Source organism: Abrus precatorius, unplaced genomic scaffold (assembly GCF_003935025.1).
Source record: "Abrus precatorius isolate BTA unplaced genomic scaffold, Abrus_2018 Scaffold8, whole genome shotgun sequence".
Lineage (NCBI taxonomy): Eukaryota > Viridiplantae > Streptophyta > Magnoliopsida > Fabales > Fabaceae > Abrus > Abrus precatorius.
Window position 1 is genome coordinate 34689620 of NW_020874428.1, and position 20114 is coordinate 34709733.

At 30.5% G+C, this 20114-nt stretch overlaps 2 protein-coding genes across 4 annotated transcripts; both read left to right on the forward strand.

The window, feature by feature from the left end:
- The first annotated feature begins 399 nt into the window (after nt 1-399).
- LOC113847803 (probable glycosyltransferase At5g20260) lies at nt 400-3754 on the forward strand. The gene is made up of 4 exons (XM_027477091.1): nt 400-534; nt 690-859; nt 2657-3011; nt 3089-3754. Exons 3-4 carry the CDS (start codon nt 2670-2672, stop codon nt 3752-3754), a joined length of 1008 nt encoding a protein of 335 aa, XP_027332892.1. The 5' UTR covers nt 400-534; nt 690-859; nt 2657-2669.
- Nucleotides 3755-6071: 2317 nt separating this feature from the next.
- On the forward strand, nt 6072-18767 carry LOC113846570 (N-alpha-acetyltransferase 35, NatC auxiliary subunit). 3 transcript variants are annotated; one of them, XM_027475005.1, is made up of 16 exons: nt 6072-6439; nt 6758-6825; nt 7032-7187; nt 7633-7800; nt 8303-8453; nt 9679-9758; nt 10586-10855; nt 10933-11076; nt 11804-11938; nt 12257-12355; nt 13059-13115; nt 13358-13562; nt 16764-16882; nt 17102-17170; nt 17995-18093; nt 18169-18767. In XM_027475005.1, exons 1-16 carry the CDS (start codon nt 6322-6324, stop codon nt 18403-18405), a joined length of 2175 nt encoding a protein of 724 aa, XP_027330806.1. In that variant the 5' UTR covers nt 6072-6321; the 3' UTR covers nt 18406-18767. The 3 variants fall into 3 exon arrangements, with proteins under 3 accessions (XP_027330806.1, XP_027330805.1, XP_027330807.1); XM_027475004.1 differs by having other exon boundaries at nt 6206-6439; nt 13355-13562; nt 18169-18582; XM_027475006.1 differs by having other exon boundaries at nt 6206-6439; nt 13355-13562; nt 18025-18093; nt 18169-18582.
- The last annotated feature ends 1347 nt before the right edge of the window (nt 18768-20114 follow it).

The window sequence follows — 20114 nt, forward strand, 5'->3', positions numbered from 1 at the left end:
ATCCTTAATTAAGTGCTTCTTCCATCCCATTCAAAAAACGTTCCATTAAATCTTGACTAACCATTATGAACCAACCATGAGAAGTGAGTATGTGGCCTACAAATTAAAAGGCTATAGTTGGTCAACTTTTTTCAACAATCTTCTTCATGCTATGTCTCTCTTCCCATCCCTTTCTTTCTACCCATTAACAACATAGCTTAGGTATAGCTGATAGAGAACACGCAGAGAGAACAAGAGAGGGAAAAGAAACAACTGAACCATCGTTTACCAAATCAAGAAACTGACACAATACCTATGGCAGCAACCTTGATAACAAATTCATGGCTTGTATTCTCCGTAACGTTGCTCTTCCTTGTCCTCCTCGCTTTCTTTACATATAACCACAACGACGTAGTTCTCCTTTTGCCTTCCATTAACCTCCTACCACCAAGAAACGATCTCAAAACTCTTGACGTCGCAGAGGAACAAACTCTACCATTGAAGCCATCCTTGTCATCCAGTGCTGTTAATGCTACCATCACTAAACACATAAAAGTGTGTCTTTTTTTTTTCTTTAAATAAAAAGTTCGGTTTATATATTCTTTTCATATCATGATATCAATATATGTTTTAATTTAGCTACCTTTCTTGTTATTACTGGTAAATTATATTTCATTGCTTTTAAATTTGTGATTTGCGTATATGCATAGAAGGAGAAGAGGAATAGGAATAATAGCAGTTTATTAAAAATTGAAGAAGACTTGGCCGAAGCTAGAGTGGCTATTCGCAGAGCGATACGATGGAAGAACTTCACATCAGAGAAGGAAGAGATATTTGTCCCCAGAGGATCCGTTTACAGAAATGCCTATGCTTTTCACCAGTTAAGTAACTATCACTCTTGCACTTCAATGAAATTTTTTTGTTAATCTAACTCTAAAGTCTATAAAAGAAGTAATTTTTTTTTATTAAAAAATATATTTATTGTATCAAAATTATAAAAGTATAATAATTTTTTTTAATAAAATCTTACAGATATTGATTTTTTAAACTCAATGAGAATTGAAGTTAATATTTTTCTTAATCAAACTTGAGACCTAGCCTCTTTCATTTATATGTTTTGGTTAATTCAAGACTTATTTTCTACCATCGTGTTGCTTATTTTTTCCTTTTTTAACTTGTTTTCTATTCCCATGCTTGGTGCCTTGTATATATACACACAAGATTACATAGGGAATGATCAGTTCTATATTCATGGTGTTATTGTGTTCATCCAATATACACCCAAATCGGTTTAATATGATAATGTCTAGTTTATTTATTTACATATTATTGTTTGCGTTACACTAGGAAAGAGAAAGTAGAATTAGCTAGATGGAAGGTTATATATGCACAAACACCAGTTTTGTGATTTTTTTGGTTCTAATTTGAATGACATATCAACACTTAAAATTTACATAGGTTATCGATAAGTTAATTATTTGTACAAAGTTTTTTGTTTAGTTATTAGGTTAACAATAAATGTTTTCTTAACAATATGCAAAATATAGACTTAAATAACGAATGTAAATAAATGTTACATTCGTGTAAATTTATTTATTTATTTATAAATACATTCATGTAAATTTAGTGACAATATATTGGCAAAAGTTAGGTGATATATTCATATTATTCTAAGCAGAAATGTAGTATTTACCTCCAAACACTTGTACTTTATAGTTACACCCGACTATCAACAAATTAATTATTAGTGATATTTATTTGTAAAGAAAATACTCTTAAAAACACTTAAGTGACAGAGAAAACGTTAAGAATAAATAATAAATTTATCGGTCTTCATATGTAACTCAATTATATATTTTTATCTTCTAATATATTATCCAAATTATTCATAACATGATAAAAGTTTTCATCGTTTTCGTACCGAAAATGAAAGACAACTTAATTAAAATAATAATAAGCGACAGAGAAATTTAACCAGTTATAATAAAAAGTGGTTATTTAGAAAGATAAGATTTAATGCTAGAATAGGAGATGAGCAAAAAAAATTATCATAAAACAATCAGTGAGAAATTAAAGCATACTTCCGTATGAGTTAATTAGCTCAATCATGCAGGTTTTATTGATAACTTGAGGCCAATCTTTTTTCCTTCTTTTGGTTTTTCGTGCACGATGGTTCAGGTTTAGCTTCACACTCTCCTTCACAAAAACGTCAGAATTCTGCCCTGAAATTTCGCTCCTTAATTAGTGGCATGAAATCATCTTCATTAGACATCAGATTTTTAGTCCTAATACTTAATTATCTGACAACCTTCACTTAATTTCCCCTTTTGTTTTAATACAAAAGGCATTACCTGTCCCTTGACGTGATTCTCTTTCCTCTAAGTGTGTTTGGCTGAATATTTATAAATGAGTTAAAATAAATTTGATTATATAATAGGATTGATTTTGTTTAAAAATTAGTATAAATTGTTCAATTCAATGCAAAAGCTACATATTACCGCATTAATTTAAAGTGAATTTTAAAGCAAAATCAATTTAAGTTAAAAAATCCAAATATCAATTTATTTTTTTTACAAAGTTCAGTCCCATACAAACATGCCCGTAAGTCATTTTGTCTAGCCTTTACTTATTTTGGGCGTAGTCATAACTCTTGATAGAACATTCTTAAATTGTTCAGAAGTCACATAGAGATGTTGAAGAGATTCAAAGTGTGGACTTACAAAGAAGGAGAACCACCCTTGGTACACGATGGGCCCATGAACTCAATTTATGGCATTGAGGGACACTTAATGGCTGAAATTGATAACCAAGTGAGCCCATTCTCGGCCCGCCATCCAGATGAGGCCCATGTTTTTTTGCTACCCATAAGTGTGACCCAAATCGTGCGGTATCTATACAATCCTCTCACCACCTACTCTCGTGATCAATTGGTGCGGATCACCGTTGATTATACCAACACCATAGCTCGCATGTACCCATACTGGAACAGAAGTAAAGGAGCGGATCATTTTCTAGCTTCTTGTCATGACTGGGTAACAATTTGTTGAGTTTCAATTTCCTTTATATCTCAAATGTTCTATCAAGTACCTATGTGTTTTATTTGTTGCAGGCACCGGATATCTCAAGAGAGGAATTAGGTAAAGAGCTTTTCAAGAACTTAATAAGAGTGTTATGTAATGCTAACAGATCAGAAGGGTTTAAGCCTGAAAGGGACGTATCAATACCTGAAATGAACTTGCAAGGCTACAAGTTGAGCTCACCAATTCCTAGTTTAGACCCGAATCGTCGTTCAATACTTGCTTTCTTTGCTGGAGGGGCCCATGGTAAGATTAGGGAGAAACTTCTAAAACATTGGAAGGACAAAGATGAAGAAATTCAAGTGCATGAGTATCTTCCCAAGGGCCTTGACTATAATGGCTTCATGAGACAAAGCAAGTTTTGCTTGTGTCCAAGTGGCTATGAAGTGGCAAGTCCTAGACTTGTGGAGTCTATCAATGCAGGGTGTGTCCCAGTAATTGTCTCCGATTATTATCAACTTCCCTTCAGTGATGTTCTTGATTGGAGCAAAGTTTCATTGCATATTCCATCAAATAGGATACCTGAAATCAAGACCATGTTGAAAAGTGTTTCACATGCCAAGTACTTGGAATTACAAAAGAGGGTGATCAAAGTTCAAAGACATTTTGTATTGAATCGACCAGCTAAACCGTTTGATGTTTTTCATTTGATTCTTCATTCAATATGGCTTAGAAGGCTCAATATCATGTTACCTTAGTGATATATGATTTGATCACAAGCCAGTATGTGTAAATTTTGATGAAACATGTGCATTGTGCTAAAAGCACTCTTTAGAGTATGTTTAACATGAAATAAACATCAGGCTTCCACTTTTAGTTCCATCAATTTTAAAATTCTTCCTAATTGATGAAATTATTTATTTCGTTTACTTTTGCTGATTTTTACTTTATTGATGTCTCTAGAGCTCTTTTAAAATATATAAAAATGAATATAAAAAATTCAAATTATAAATTACTATTTTTAGTGATTACAGATAGTCATCTTAAAATTTAATGAGAACAAGATGATTATATTATACCAACTGGGAATAGTAAGAATAATAACAATTACAATCAAATGATGTTATCTATTCTTAGTTATTATTGTATTATACATTTAAACCTTTGTTCTTGAATAATAATATTTTTAAAAAATTATTCACATTGTCCTTAAGCTATGTTGTTTTTTCTACATTGAATATTATATTTTTTAATTTTTTTTTAAAATTCTATTTCTTGTTTAAAATTTTAAGTATCAATATACTTTATTGAATTAAATATGCATTTATAGATAAAATTAAATTAAAAGATTATTTTTTTGTTTTTCTAAAGTTGGATTTATTTTTAAAAAGTTAGATATTGAGATATCATATCATATTTTATGATATGTTTTAACTTAAATATTTTACTTACAATTCTTTGTCAATTTAAACAAATTTATTTTTTTAATTTATTTTTATTCCGTATAATAGAATAATAAGTATAGTTGTACTATTTTATTTATTTATATATCTTATTTTGATTTAAAAATAATTTGATAAAAATATGCTTATATTACAATTTTTTTAACACAATCATTTAATTATAGATTGTTATGTCAATAAAAATTATTAATTTTTTTAATAATTAATATAAAAATTATATCTATGATATAATCTAATTAGTTGATAATGTAAAAAATTCTGCACGAATTAGCACATTTAAATATATATATATTTATTTATACATAAAAATTTTGTTAGTAGTATTTTTGAATTTAATACATTTATATTTAGGTCAACCTTCTTTGTAGATATTTATAACAGTGTTATTTAAACAATGAGAAACAAATTTTCACTTTAAAAATAATTAGCAATAGCTTATGTTATATACTTATTTATAAGTATATTAATGTCACCTAGTCTCAGTTGAAGGTATATATGATTTTTAAAAAAATTGTATATACAAAATTATCAAACAAAATAATTTTATTTTATTGTTTTGAATTATTAGAATGGATTAATATTTTATTCTTGACTAAAAAATGTCATTAACATAAAAATATAACAATTACATTGTTTGTGCAAAGCGTAAACCTTTAAGGCAGTATAAAGACTTTGTAAAGAATAAGTGTTTAAATTTGTATGTACTAAAACTTTAATTATTAAAAAGTAGGTAGTTGTTTAATTAAGGTTTTTTAATGTTAAAATTAAATTTTAAATGTGTGACATTATTTATTTGAATTCTGAGAAGATAGATAATTTTTTAATTTAATTAAAAAATTAAATTAAATTAGTTTCTAAGTATATGATTTATACTATAAACCAGTGGATCAATTATTTATTTATATTTATACTTAAAAAAATATTTTACTATTTATATTTATATTATGTCTATAGTTAAAAAAAATAATGCGTGACTTGTTATTTATTTTAGTCTTCCATTTAAAATTTGATAATTATCTCTTGCAAAAATAAATACTTCACCATGTTAATTGTAAAGTGATACGTTATATGCAATCCAATCCTATATTAAAGTTTATTATAAATTTACTTAAATTTTTATAATTAAAAATTTATATTAGATATGAGTTTTATAAAATATATTTATATTTCATTTATTTTCTCATTCAGTTTGACTATTATTTCTTGAAACAAACAGGAAAGTAAGTATTTTGTTCACTTAAATGTGTTTAAATTTTTTTTAATATAATTTATTTATTAATTTTATTTTTTATAGATTTTATTATTTTTCTATCATTACTTGTGTTTGACTTCATTTATACAAAATCTAATTAATGCAAATGAATAAAAAAAATAAAATTCTATCCGCTTTAGCTTCATTTAAGGTTGTATTAATGAAAAATTAAACATATTTTTAAAAAAGATTGGATCTTGATCACATTAAATGATAAGACAAATAATTTATAAAATTTGAAGTTTATGACTTTTTAACAAAAATATTTTAATAAATAAATAAATTAAATTAGATGTACAGGGTTTAAAAGTAAAAGCGAACCTTTTATTTAATAAAACCAAATTCAGCAATTGGAAAAATGAGAAGTGGAAGAAAAAAAACGGTAATAGGAAGCAGAGGAAAATGCAATTGCAAAGGCATTGATTGGATCCATATATGATATTGCATAGCACTATACCATACCCTAAACCCTCCATTAAGCGCACACTCTCCCTTCATGTTCATGTAGCTTTGCGGAGACACAAACATAAACCACAACCTAAGACCTTAAATTGAAGACACTTGAGTTTCTCCTTTTACAAACAATCATCACATAACTGAGGTTGAAGGCATGGCCGAAGATCGCAGCGATGAAGCAGCCACCACCGTACCTCCAGGCTCATCCATTCCCTCCTGCGATAACTCCGTTTGGGCCGATGTGTCTCCCCTCCTTCATGCCGCTTGTCAAGGTTCTCCTTTCTCTTCCCTCTGCTTCTTTTTTCTTAGTTTAAGCCTTTTCATTACAATGCCTCATTCCTTGCTTTGTAATGTAATGTTGCTGACAATTCCCTCTTTAAATAAATAAATAAATAGTAGTGTTAAAAATGCCTATTCATTTTTTATTTTATTTTTCATCTTGCTTAGAAAAGTTGTGTTTTATAAACTAAGATACTGAATAATATAAAAAGGGGGCGGGAGCGCGGAGCTATTGCCATGGTGTGTTTTGCAATTTTACTGTGATTAACTGGAGTTAGTTTTTGAACCAACTTTCCTTGTTGGATTGCTAGATCTTCAAGAGGGAGAGCTCATCCACGGTGATAACTTCAATCTATTTGCTGCCATGTCTGCTTTGGAGGTATTATTTTTCATATCATATAAACTGCATCATATAAGTTTCCTATAAACAATTTGGTTGCTTCGAAATAAAATTAGGAGCTTACCTCACTGCTGCATAAGAAATATGTAGAAGTGTATGTAAGCTAGAGAAGCTGTTCACTGTTTTGCATATGTCTTGTCTTGTGTATAATTGTATGATTTGCTGTTTTATTTGCTATTTTTCAGATAATGGATCCAAAGATGGATTCTGGCATTGCTTGTACATACTACTCTCTTGAGGAAGCCATTGAGAATGGTGTTGCTCCAGTTCCTATTAGTACTGATAAAACTACTGATGTTGGATGTGTGATTGACATCATGGACCATCTACTAGCTTGTGAGGTATTTATGCTGTATTGCATCTGCCTTCCAAATGGCTTACCTTGTACTGTATAAGCATAGCTTTGGGTTTATGGAATTATTCCCAAGGGGGTTCAAAAATTCTTCCTCTCTGTCATAAACATACTGAAACATCAATTTATGCATGTTTGTTATAGACTAAGCTGACAAATGTGCAATCTTGATATGATGCTCTTTAGTCTTTATTTATTTATTTTTGTACAATACTTTATTCCCTATTTTAGTTCCTCTCTCTCTCAGCTCCCTCCTTCCCCAAGAAATGTTGTATATGTTTTAGTCAAATATAACATTAGAATTTGAGTAAACACAATTTTCAGAGATACACAAGCAGTAACATTTGTTTGTGTTCAATATCATTCTCCATGCTACACAAGTCTTAATTATATATTTCCCTTCTCCTTCTCTTAGTTGTCATGTGGAATTGCAGGCAACATGGCACAAGGGTCATTCATTGGCACAAACTGTCTATTCTTGCCTCTATCTCTTACGACCTGAAAGGACATCATCACATGCCTTGTTGCACTCTTACTGTAAAGTCATACGTGCAACCTGCAAAGCAGTTCTTTCAGTTGTCTCAGATGCACGAACACATGAAGTAAAGTATTCCAACAGCTCTTTTTTTTTTTTTATCTCTATTATGTAGAAACATTTTTTGGTATCATTATCTTTCTGAAATTTTTTAATTCTTCTATTGAGTGAATTCAGTAATTGTTTTTCTTCTTTTGTAAGAATGTGATAATTTATTGCCTTGTTGCCATGTATTAAATTACTTTAGGAAGAAAGAGCGGAATACCATTAGGACTTGGGATTCTTTATGTTTATTTATTTATGTATATGGATCTCACTTTATGGATTATACTTTGTGATATTTATTTGTGTCACATGTAGATTATTGATCAACACTGACATGCAGCCTTCCTCTAAGCGGATACATATCAATATGTGGCAATAGATATTTGATTTCCTAACACATGCTCTATCTGTACTTTTTATAAAGTTGTACATTTCTTTGAACATATGGCCATATCTATTTTTAGATTATATTCTTGAAGAGCATTTTTTTCCTACTAAAATATGCTTGTATTTATTTGTGTCAGGAAGAGGATCTATTTACAATGGCATATGGCCTTCCTCTAAGTGGAGATGGAGATGAAAAGTGTTTGTCAATGTTAAATGCTGTTGAAGAAACAATATCTCGCCAATTGCGTGCTTGTAAGGCTTCATCATCTAAAAGAAGAGTTTTAGAAGGTAATTGCTTGTTGAAACTTAAAACATTACATTTTGTTTTGTAAAAATGGATGAGTGATTACACAAGAAAGAATAAGATAAAAAATAAGTATACATGTGAGAATATTAAAGTAACGTCTATAACAAAAAAAGATGATTGAAAATTGTTTAAGGTAGTTTAATCAATAGTCATATGCAAAGGTCACTGGAAGCACTAATGAAAAGAATGGATGACATGACTTTTATTCCAGTAAAACGAGGAAAAAGGAGATCTAGAAAAACTTTAGAGAAAATTATTAAAAGGGATTTGGTGTTAGGCTCCATGAACCTTAGTGGACAAGGCCAATCCAACTCAGTTATGGGCCTTGGATTTGGAAAACATAAAGCAGGAGAAATAAGAAGGGGCAGAATGGGAATTAGAGAGTAATTAGTTATGGAGAGCAAATGGATGTGTAATGTTTTCATATAGTGTGGGGGAAGAGAGAGAATGAATTAGTTGTGCTTTTTATTGTGCGAAACCTTTGTAGGAGCTTTGCTCGAGGTAATGCAAAATTGATTCTGCAGTATTTTTCTTCTTTGTTAATGATACAGTTAATGTCTTTGATTTGGTCCTTGACATTTGGTGATAAATAATGTTTTTGATTTGGTTTTTGATCAAGTTCAATGGCATTATATGATTCATGTAACCGACTTCTCTCCCAGTGAAATAAAACTTAGTTGTTGTTGTAGTAGTAGTGGTGGTGAGGCCTCATATTATAATATTACAATGAGGTTCAAATAGTTTTGTAGAAGGGAGTGAGTATGCCACTTGGTAATAATGTTCTAGAGGGAAAGAATAAGCGTAGTTAATAAACCTTGAAGAGTGTTAATTTTCTTTTGTTTGAAAATGTTCCCAATATCTGTTGTGGCTGGCTTTGTGCCATTCTTAAATTATTTTATATTGTTTATCTGCTTTTTGTGCCATCTACTATATTTGAGATATGTGCACCATTTTAAATATTTGATCATTTTGTAATGTTTCTCTTATAAATTTGTTTTGCTGTATGTATACCGGTCAAGTCAGAAAAAGAAATTAGAAATAAGAAGTTGAGATTTCAACAGCACTGGCAATTATGATTTGCATTTGGGGCTCAAAATGCCTCTTAAGCTTCATAATGTTTCATTCAAACCAACCTTCCTTTTCTCCCAATCACAAAAGGGGTGCAACATATGCTTATGCCTTTAGTTGTGAGCTATTTGGTTGCAGATATAGAGCCACTTCAAAATAATCCTGATCTGGAAGAAGGCTATTGCAAAGCACTGTTATGCCGATTACGTTTTCGTAAGGTTTTATCCTATGTTTATTCTCTTCTAAGTTATGCAAATAATGCAAAATTATACTCATGCATAATTTATGCATTTGACAAAAGTTGTGTCTATTTATAAATAATTTACTTTTTGCTGTATATTTAATCAATCCAAATTATAAGATGATAAAGATTGTAAAGTCATCATTTAGCCTTTTAAATTTACTCGATTAGCATAGTTTTACATTCCATTTGTTTCAACTTCTTTTAATGAGAAAATCACTTTTAACAATTCTTAATGTGTTTGTTTAAGCTTCTGAACAAAATCAGAATCTGAAAGAAATTAGATTTCTGATTATTTTGAGAAGCTATTTAAAGCTGCTTCTGAAAAATAACAAGCTAAAATTGTATCTTTCAGAATAAAAAGTTCTTTTTATATTTGTACCAGACAAAAATAGCTTCTGCTGCACATAAATTTTCTAAAAAATAAATCAGTTTTTGCACAACATCAAAATCACTTCTTTTAAAACCTTAAACAGATAGGCCCTTAGTTTGATAAAGGAAATCGAGTATGTCCTACACCTAATGCTGATATCCACTGTGTGATGCATTTGACTTTAAAACTTGGTACCCATACCTGGAACCTTCTGTATTCCTCACTTCATCATCATTATCATTCTTCTTCGTCTTCCTTACAATTACCCTAATCCCAGTGGCTTTCCTTGACAGTTCTTTTATTAGTTGTTTATTTGGTATATTTATGCTTCTATCTTGTGACAATTAAGCTATCGTTTCAATTTCTATTTGTTGTTGTCAACTAAGCATGCTTTCTTTGACTGAAATTTTTCTACATTGATTTTCTTTCAGCATTTTTACCATCTTTTGATGTCTATAAAACGACCCCTAGGAAGAGGTTTGGAGTTAGCAAGAAAGCACATAACTTCATGCATTTCGGAGATTGATCTCATTCGAAAATCTTCAGAATTTCTTAGAGCAAATGCTCATGGAATGTCTGAGCAAAACATAGATAATACAACTGCATCTGGTTGTCAACCAATTGGGTTTGATGCTAGTTTGAACTGTAGACTATCAGCCCCGACACCACCACGAGCAATCAAAATTCTATGCTGGGAAAAGGTCAGTAATTAGAGGGTTACTTTTGATGCATGGAACTATTAGTCATTATTATAATGTTTCCAGTTTATCTCTTCCAGGCTCTTGAGTATTTTATAAAACTTCTTCGAGATCTAGACATTATATGTGCCTACACATTGGACCCATCACTGGAGGCTGCTTTACTCTTTGTGGTTAAATTCCAGAAATCTCAACCTGATTTGATTTCAAGATCCCATCTTCAGGTGGATTTTCTAATGTTCCTTAATTCTCCTTGATTTGATGAGTGTTCTCCTATCTTGTTATTAGTTACTTTACTGATTTTTTAATACATTCTAGCTATTTAATTAAGTTTTTGTCTTTTAGATTTTTCATTTTTCATTTGCTGTCTCTTCATGTATCAAAATTTTAAAGTTGTTTTCGACCTTATGTCAATCTTAAAATGACTGCCTACTATAGATCCTGTGGATCCAACCCTTCCCTGAACACGAACCATGGTGGGAGCTTTATAGTACTATGTTGTCTTTTTATATATGTGATTTTGAGCTGGTTGATGGGCACATATTTTTATAGCATGATAGTTTGACAATGTTAATGAGTATTGTGATACATATCACCACAGTTTTACCATGTCAAACAAAGTACTCGGGAGTAACATCTTCTAGCTTGCATCTATTGATCAAAATATTAAAGGAACTATTATTCATGGCTAAGCACCAGATTTCTTGTAACACTTGACACTTTCAATTTTGGAGGAATCTGGCATGGGATGCTAGAGACACAAATTAATGCATATTATGTCTTCATGGTTCTGAATAGATTGTTGATGCATATTTTTGTGCTTTTGATCCATTGTGTTGCTATATTCTTGCCTCTAAAAGGAATGCTAGATATGCATGTTAGTAGAATTTTACTTACTACTATTGTTTTGAATCATGCTCTCCAACCTCAACACTTAAAACTTGTTATCAGCTACTGCTGGTCCAGGATGGGAAACTCTATGGACGGGATTCTATGTTTTCTATGATCACCAAAGCTGCTGGATTACCTGAGGTCACAGAGAATCATGACATTCAGAAAAATGAATTTATGGTGCAACTAGAACAGGTAATGCAATTCTAGTCATTTCTCATTTGGTATGTCATATCATTAACAGTCTACATAACCCATTTCACTCTTGTATGTGTTCCCAAAATAGTATAGACATGCATGCTTTAGACTATGATTACCATCTTTTTGAGTTACCTAAAATTAGCAAGGTTTAATTATTGCCTTTTAATTTTGTTTAGGTTTTTTTTTATCCTTTTCTTACTCAAGGACAGTATCATTCAAATATGAAATTTTCCCCCAAAATAAAGAGTTGTACAACTCATGTTTTGTTGAATTAAGCATTTTGTATAACCTGTACAAATATTATGTATGCAGTTGGTGATAAATTTACTCAAAATTCTTTGTACAAATGCTGCATGGCAAAGACGTAAGCTAGGGAAAATGTTGCAAGACTGGCGTGTCACATATGTACAGGTGTGTCCTTTGCATGTTTTCCAGATTATACTACAAACTTCTCCTTTGTCTTTCCTATGCGGTAAAATCTGCTTGAATATTTTTGTTATGCTTTAAATTTTAAAAGTTGCATTTTCCTCTTTCTAGTGAATCATATATAGTCTAAGTAAAATTGTAGTAGACACAGAAATGGGCGAGGAGGAAGAAATATATCTATTAACAAGTCCCACTTTATACATTGCTACATTCAGTTACATATAACGTAGCTTATGCTTTTAAGAATTTAAGTTAGACTTTTGGAAGATTTTCTTGAATGCTTCTTAATTCTTATTCTTCTTTGTTTGAAATTATAATTTTGAGAAAATAGATTTTTTTTTTAAAAAATTGGCATTATCTTATTCTGATTCTGAGTTTTAGTTTAGTTTTTTTTTTTTTTTTTGGGGGGGGGGGGGTAATTTGAATAGCATCAATGTGTCTCCTTTTGATTCTTTCATGTTACTAGTGTTTGTTTTTCCTATTTGACAGCAGGAAAGTAGAAATTTGGTAGAAAATGTAAAGCAATATAGTAGAAATTTGGTGTAGGGGACGAGATCAAATGGTCAAGATATCCCAGCATTTGGTGTAGGATTATGCTTCTGTAGTTAATGTAAATAGATATATTTTATGATTGCTCAGAAATTCATTTAAAGCCAATCTGTTAATCTAGTCTTGCTTTACTCTACAGCTGGAGATGGCTCTCAAAAAGGAGTTTGAAGAATCCTCAAAAATTTCAAACAATAAGGTTTGTTACTTGTCAGTTTACCAATTGTCTAGCTGGAACTGGTGGTCCTTGAAAAATTAGTTTTCACATGCCTTTGAGAAATGAGAAGTAATATTAACCTCAAGTGAAGTGAGTTTTCTGATGAGTGTTGCATCACATGTGCTTTCTGTTGGCACAAATTGGTTGATTGTCTATTAGCTGTTATCAGTGTCGTTGAACTATAATTTGTCAGCCTAATTTATAATATTTCTCTGTTCTAGCAGAAAATATGTTTCAAAATATACCAACACATTCTAGCGTGGGTGGAAGAGCAAACTTATTGGATAGCTTTTCGATTTCTCAATTTGGGATTTGAATTGGAACTCTACTCCATCCATGATTATTGCATGGTATACTGGTATATTTATGCTGTGCTGATCAAGCTTGCGGAGAAGAAACATCTTCGAATGGCAATGAGCAGTGATGCAGGTATGTACTTAATCATTAAGAAGAGTGATTCATTTGTGTGAGAGGGAATGCTCTACTTTATTTTTGCCAACTATTTGATGATTTTCACAACAGTATGATTAAGTAATTTTATTTTATAATAATACATTTAATGTACAATAATAATCAAGTCTTATCCTATTAAATAAGGTTGATTATATAAATCACAAATGCAATTGAGCATGATTAAAATCTAATCTTTTTGAGATATTTATCATTAAATTCTTTTAATAATTTCTTTTTCAAAGTGTTTTTGGATCTTCCCGTCTCTTTTAACTAGATTAAAAGTCATGTGATCTATTCTCTTCCTTGATACTTTCAATGGTCTTTGTAGATATCCAAACCACCTTAATCAATTTTGTCATTTTTTTTTTACAATAAGTGTTACTCCAATATTCTTGTGTATACAAAAATTTCTTTTCTTGTCCTTTATTACTTGACTATCCATTCATTTTGACATTCTTATTTTTTTTTTCATGTTGTTCTATTAAAACCTAACATTTACTATTATATAAGATAGTTAATCATATAATAGCATAATAAAAGTTTTCTTTCAGTCAGATGTATACTTACAATTGCAAATAACTCTTAATATCTTTTTTCACTTTAACTATTTAATTTGTATTTTATGAATGAGATTTTCATTAATTTTTGAATTATTCTATAGAATTGTCCCAGGTACCTATACTCGAAAACCTATGGTATTACTTCATTTTCAATTTTAATTTCTAACTCATGATTATTATTTTGTTTCTTGTTAAAATTACAATGCATATATTTTGTTTTACTTCTATTCAAGCAAAAATCTTTAAATCCAAAATATTCTTCAAAAGCTTTAGTTTGAATTGACCTATTCTTTTGATTCTTAACCAAGATTGGCCTCCGCAACGAGCATAAACTTATAGATAATTTTTTGTTTATTATTAATAAGCACATTTAAGACTAGGTTAAATAAATAAGGATTCAAAATAAAGCTTTAATGTAAAACTATTCATATAGAGAAGTCTTTAAATATGTCTCCAAGAGTTTTTATACTTGTAATTAACATATCATACATGTCTTGTATCATTTGAATATATGTTACATAAGTCTTTTTCCTTTTTAAAACCTTTTACAACGTCTCTTGATATATATGGTCATATGGCTTTTTTCAATTAATAAAAATTATATATAAATATTTTTTCTATTTTGTCATCAACTTTCATAATAGTTTTATTGTAAATCTTTTTGACATAAAATCATATTAATTTTCTGCAATCTCAGTGTCTTCTTTGATCAATCATCTTGTCTCAACTTCATAACGTGACTATTAAGTTTTATCTATATAATGGGACCAAATTACTCTTATACTTGTATCTTTTCAGATATCAAAATTTGATTAAAAATATTTGTCCAGGAAACATTGAAAATAATTCTTTTTCTATTTTTAGTATTTCTTGTGCAAATCTTGAAAAACAAGAAACAAATTAAAAATAAGGTGACAATTTTGTAATTAGAAGTGTGAAAAAAAACATTTTCAAAAACTAAACATGCCCTAAAGTAAACTAACCAATTTCTTGTTTTCTTATATATTTTCAAACCTCAATAGGAATACTTTTAGGGCTGACTGCTTTATTATAACCCGTCCACTTGAAAATTAATTTTACTTTTACAACTTGAATTATAACTTCTTTTTAATCTCTTTGATGTCTTAATTTGTAAATGAATTTTTCCTTTTTCATTGTTGACACATCTAACTTGATCCAAACTTTGAATTTTTTTCCTATTTTTGACAAGCTTATATATATTTCTTTTGTTATTCTTGACCTCAAGATCTTGATAGAACTTCTAAAAAATCTTAATTGTTTCAAAATCACAATCTTGTCTCATTTCTTGCTTTTTGATATTATGCTCAATTTTCTATACTATTGCACACATGCAAAGCTTTACAACACTTTTATTTTTGTTCACTTCTATTTCACCATTAAGATTCCTTATCTTTTGCCTTAAAACCTAGCAACTTTCCCAGCCTTCGTAGACACATCGTCCTGAATGATGTTGGCATTACCTTCTACTTTTCAGTTACTTTCTTCTGGGAACTGTATTTTAAAAGTCAATTGGTTATCATCCTTTAAGTAAGCTATTACTTGATTCTTGGCTCCATAACTTACTGAGTTCTCTCTTTATCAAACTTAAAACAAACATTAATTACCAAAACCCTATGTTGTATAGTTAAACTCTCTCCTGGAATCACTTTGAAATTCTTATAAATTTTTTTATCTAGACTATTTATTAAAAAAAATCGACTTGAGATCCCACTCTTATAAATGACTCCAACTTCTTAAAAGAGGTTTCATAATCCTGAAGTCATATGCTATTAAGAAATTAAGGTTAAATTGTCTTTTCTTATTTAACTCTAAAATTAAAATAATCATGAATTCTTGTAAATTGTCTTGTCTCACAATTAACATGACTATTTAAGTTTTCACTTTTAAAATTCCTTTTAGCTTGTAGAATGCCTTGAACAAATATTTAAAATCCTCCCAAAAAAAATTTTCAAAAGAATTTTTGGGTCAACTTGTGGAGCATTAGCATTAATGATATTAGTAATAGCTTGGGCAAATTAATAACTTTGAAGATGTAATTCTATTTCCAATCTTTTTAATCTCTATTATATTATTTTTTCAAGTATTATCGACAATGATGCATACTCCGTTCTTTTTCCAACCCATTTTATTTCTTTAGGGCACATGATATGATATTTCTACAAATCACAATGTTCACCACTTTCAAAGACTTTTTTGTCAAAGTACTAATATCTCATGAACCAAACTTAATCAAGTACTCCTAAACTAACTTCTTTATCCTCATTCGTCCAACCTAATCAGAAGACTTTTGCATTTAACATTACATTTAGGCATTGATGTAGCAACTTTAGCTCATTTGACACTATACTCAAACCATACAGCACATTACTTCAAGTAACAACTTAGTCCTAATACAATATCGTCATGAGTGATCCATGTATAAGTATTGACAAGTTTTACGATGGATGCTGAAGGCCTAATACAACCCTCATTGTTTACCCAGTTATGGGATCATAGGTGGACTTATAATAGTACATTAGTTATAAGAAAAAAGACAAAGCTTGTGTTGACTCTGTGCCCCTGACATTGATGTGTATCTATGCTTCCTATTGATCAGCTAAGAAAAAGGCAAAGAAAAAAAAGGATGCTTTTAAGGATGCAGAAATGGATTATCAGATTCCAGCAGCTGTCTTGTTTCTTCAGAGCCAAATATATCTAGCTGAAGGGCTAAGCATGGTAATACTGCATATGTTTTCTTAACTTTTTAGCCATGAATGGCTTGAAATTTTCCTCCTAGATCTGTTGGTTCTAGAAGTTAATAGTTTGTAGTTGAAAACTGAGTACCCTATTTTTTCAAATTGAAGTCTTTCTCTTCTAAATTAACATGGTTATATTGACTACATGTATATGACAATTTACTTGTACTGTGTATTTATCATTTTTCTATTTTTCTAGATGTTTGCTGCTTTGAGGAATGAGCACAGAATTGTTCAACTGCAAAGCCCTTTCAATACAGAACACGAGGTAAAGTTTTCTGTTTCACCACATATGACTTTCTAATGTATTAAAAACTTTTAAAACATTGCTGAGGGTGTCTTCAGTGAAACTAAAATGTAGCACTGAATTTTAGTTTTTAAAATTAAGTGCCAAACATATATTGTTCGAAAAGTTTTTTGAAGTCCAAGGGCTAAAATTGCATCCACAAAGGAACTGTTAATATTTAATATAATAAAGGTTATCCTGATGGCAATAATTTCGATTGGCTGATTGTTTTCAGGCGTTTTTTACTTGTCTCATTTTGGCATGTATTAATCAAACTCCACTAAATTAATTCCAATGATAAATCCTTTCAAGTGGGACCCAATCCTCCTTTTGTCTTTTGGAACCAGCAATGAATTATTCCCCTAACATCATTATGGTGTCATGGTCCACATGATTACATTGCTAAGGCTGGAATGAAGCAAATATATCTTATAGATAATTAATTAATTGTTGCCTGAATACACATGCACTTGTCATGTTGATAAGAAAAGATAATTTAGGATATGTTAGTATAGGTTTGCTGGAAATTAAGGACAAACGTTCAATAAATTGTCTGAACTGCATTTAGAGTTCTAATATGGTGGTATCCAGGTACATTTTGCGAATCAAGCATCTAAAAGATCCACAAAGATTTAATAAACTGTATCTTATTGATACTTAACAATAACTTGTATATGTAGCTCAAGATGGATGTGTATGGTTAACCCCAAACAAATCAATAACAATGGGCACTACAGATTACCTAAGTATGCATTCTTTTAATCAAGCTTTTTTGCAACTTAATTCACGAATGGGCTTTTCTCCAGATATTTATTCAGCAATTCGAGCTTTTACAGAAAGCTTGTGTTCCTGATCACATTTCATATGTGACATACAAGGAGTCAACTATCCATGCTAACTTCTCTGTGAGTATTCTTTTGAAAATCATTAGGTGGCGTTGCTTTTAGAGACAGACTTTTACTTGTTTATTTCTTCTTCAGACCCTGGCTATATGTGATTACTTCAAGGAAGCTCAGAGGATTGCAAAAGAGGTGAAAAGTAGTTTTGCCAATGACCCTGACGCCATGGCTGAGCTGCGCAGAGTAGAGCAAGTAGCAGAGCGCAACAGCATTGCCTTGAATGTTTGCCGGGTAGGAGCCCTTGACCCAAAGTTGAAGATTTCTTTTACATTCTGCCACCATCCCTTCTTTGCTACTGCTATTGTCAAGAGATCCTGAATATAGATTCAACCAATTTTGAAACATGTTATAGGGTGTTAGAAGCAAATGGGTTGTGCCATTAGCAGTTGTAACACTAGTATTTATTCAAACAAATTTTGCGGTTCGTATATTAGATTGAAATTGTAATTTTTTTATGAGAAAGAAATAAAAAAAATATTTATAGCTTCCATAGCTGCACCCAAAAACTTTTTTTTTGTCACTTGGGCTACTTTTTTAAGCTGAAATTGCAGTGCTTCCTACTTGCTTCACTCTTGTAATTTGTAAGGGCATACTACTCGAAGCATTATACTTAGATGATGATTTTTTTTTGTTTACCCTCAACATTAGGAAGTTACATTGGGTTCTCAGTAGTTCAGATTGACTCAAGTTAATCCATTTTAACTGTTATAGTTTTTCTCGTTTCAATTATTTTCATTCACAAGACTTGAACTCAAGACATTGCTCAAGAGGAATCAAGCTCCTTTACTGCTTTGGAGTGTTGGTTGAAATAATAGGCATCGGCGTTATGTCTAGAATGTATTTAAATAAGTTTTGAAAAAACTGTTTTTATGATATAGTATTGTTTTAGTTTATGAAAAAAATTAACTTTTTTAATTTTTTAAAAACTTGTTTAATGTTTTAAAAGTATACCTATTATTTTTAGCCTGAAAGAGACAGAATTTGCAATCTGGTGCTTCGGTTCTGTTGGCTGAAATCTAAATATAATGGACTCTTAGTCACATGGGTATGCAGGGGCATAGTCGTAGATTCCTATTTAGTTTACCATTTTGAACGAGTCTTAATAATTGATAGCTAATCACATCTTCTGGTCAGCCACCCAAATTTGAACATGCAAAGGTCTCAAATTAGCATGTCACTAGCAAGATATTTTCACAAAGCATTGAACCACATTTCTAGCGGGGGATTAGGTAGATTTGTCAGTCAACCTAAACATTAAAAAATGATGATGGGTCATCCAAGTTAAATTCTAGAAGAGTATAATACATGTCAGAATTTTAATTCCAGAAAGGTGTCTCATAAATTGAAAAATTAATTTTTTTTTCAGAATTTTGAGAAAAGGGGTTGGGGGGGTTGCAAAACAAAAATTCTCATTAGTAGGTTGTCAAAGAGCAGTTGAGGAATGATGTTTGGTTACAAGTTACAAAGAACACGGCTATCTTAAGATACCTTGATGAATGATGATGTATTCTTTGACCATCACGAAGATACTTCAGACTGTGAATGACAACAAAAAGTGTTTCTTGACAGAAGAAACCATGGCTAAACGCAGCCGTGTCTTTTCTTGGTTGGCAGCAAGGATGCAAACGATGAAAGAAGACCATACATGACATGCAAATTTCAGAAAAGACGAAACTTTTCGCCCTCAGTATCCTCCAAATAACATGGATGAATCCGAAGGTTACCATAAACGTTATTCTACATTTTATTCTATCATAAAGAATACATCGATCTTTCGGCATAACAAGATTTGGAGTAAACAAGACGTATTATATTTTTCTATTCAATCTTATACTCCTTTTTGTGGGTAGCGATAACATGATAAAAATGTATAATTATATTTATAAAATATAATCAACGTTTGGATTGATTGGGACAAACTTAAGGGGTAGATCAAGTAGAATATGATAGGATTTTCAGCAACAGTTTAAAAGTTCGATGTTGTACTATTTTTCAAGAATAAAATAAATATAAGTTCCTTGTAAACT

What these genes read in the sequence shown, in the direction of transcription:
- LOC113846570 (XM_027475004.1), top strand. Translation starts at nt 6,322, where the DNA reads ATGGCCGAAGATCGCAGCGATGAAGCAGCCACCACCGTACCTCCAGGC. An exon ending in TTATGGTGCAACTAGAACAG is followed by an intron (nt 11,939 to 12,256) that starts GTAATGCAATTC and finishes TTATGTATGCAG; the next exon opens with TTGGTGATAAATTTACTCAA. An exon ending in TAGCTGAAGGGCTAAGCATG is followed by an intron (nt 16,883 to 17,101) that starts GTAATACTGCAT and finishes CTATTTTTCTAG; the next exon opens with ATGTTTGCTGCTTTGAGGAA.
- LOC113847803 (XM_027477091.1), top strand. Translation starts at nt 2,670, where the DNA reads ATGTTGAAGAGATTCAAAGTGTGGACTTACAAAGAAGGAGAACCACCC. An exon ending in TAGCTTCTTGTCATGACTGG is followed by an intron (nt 3,012 to 3,088) that starts GTAACAATTTGT and finishes TATTTGTTGCAG; the next exon opens with GCACCGGATATCTCAAGAGA.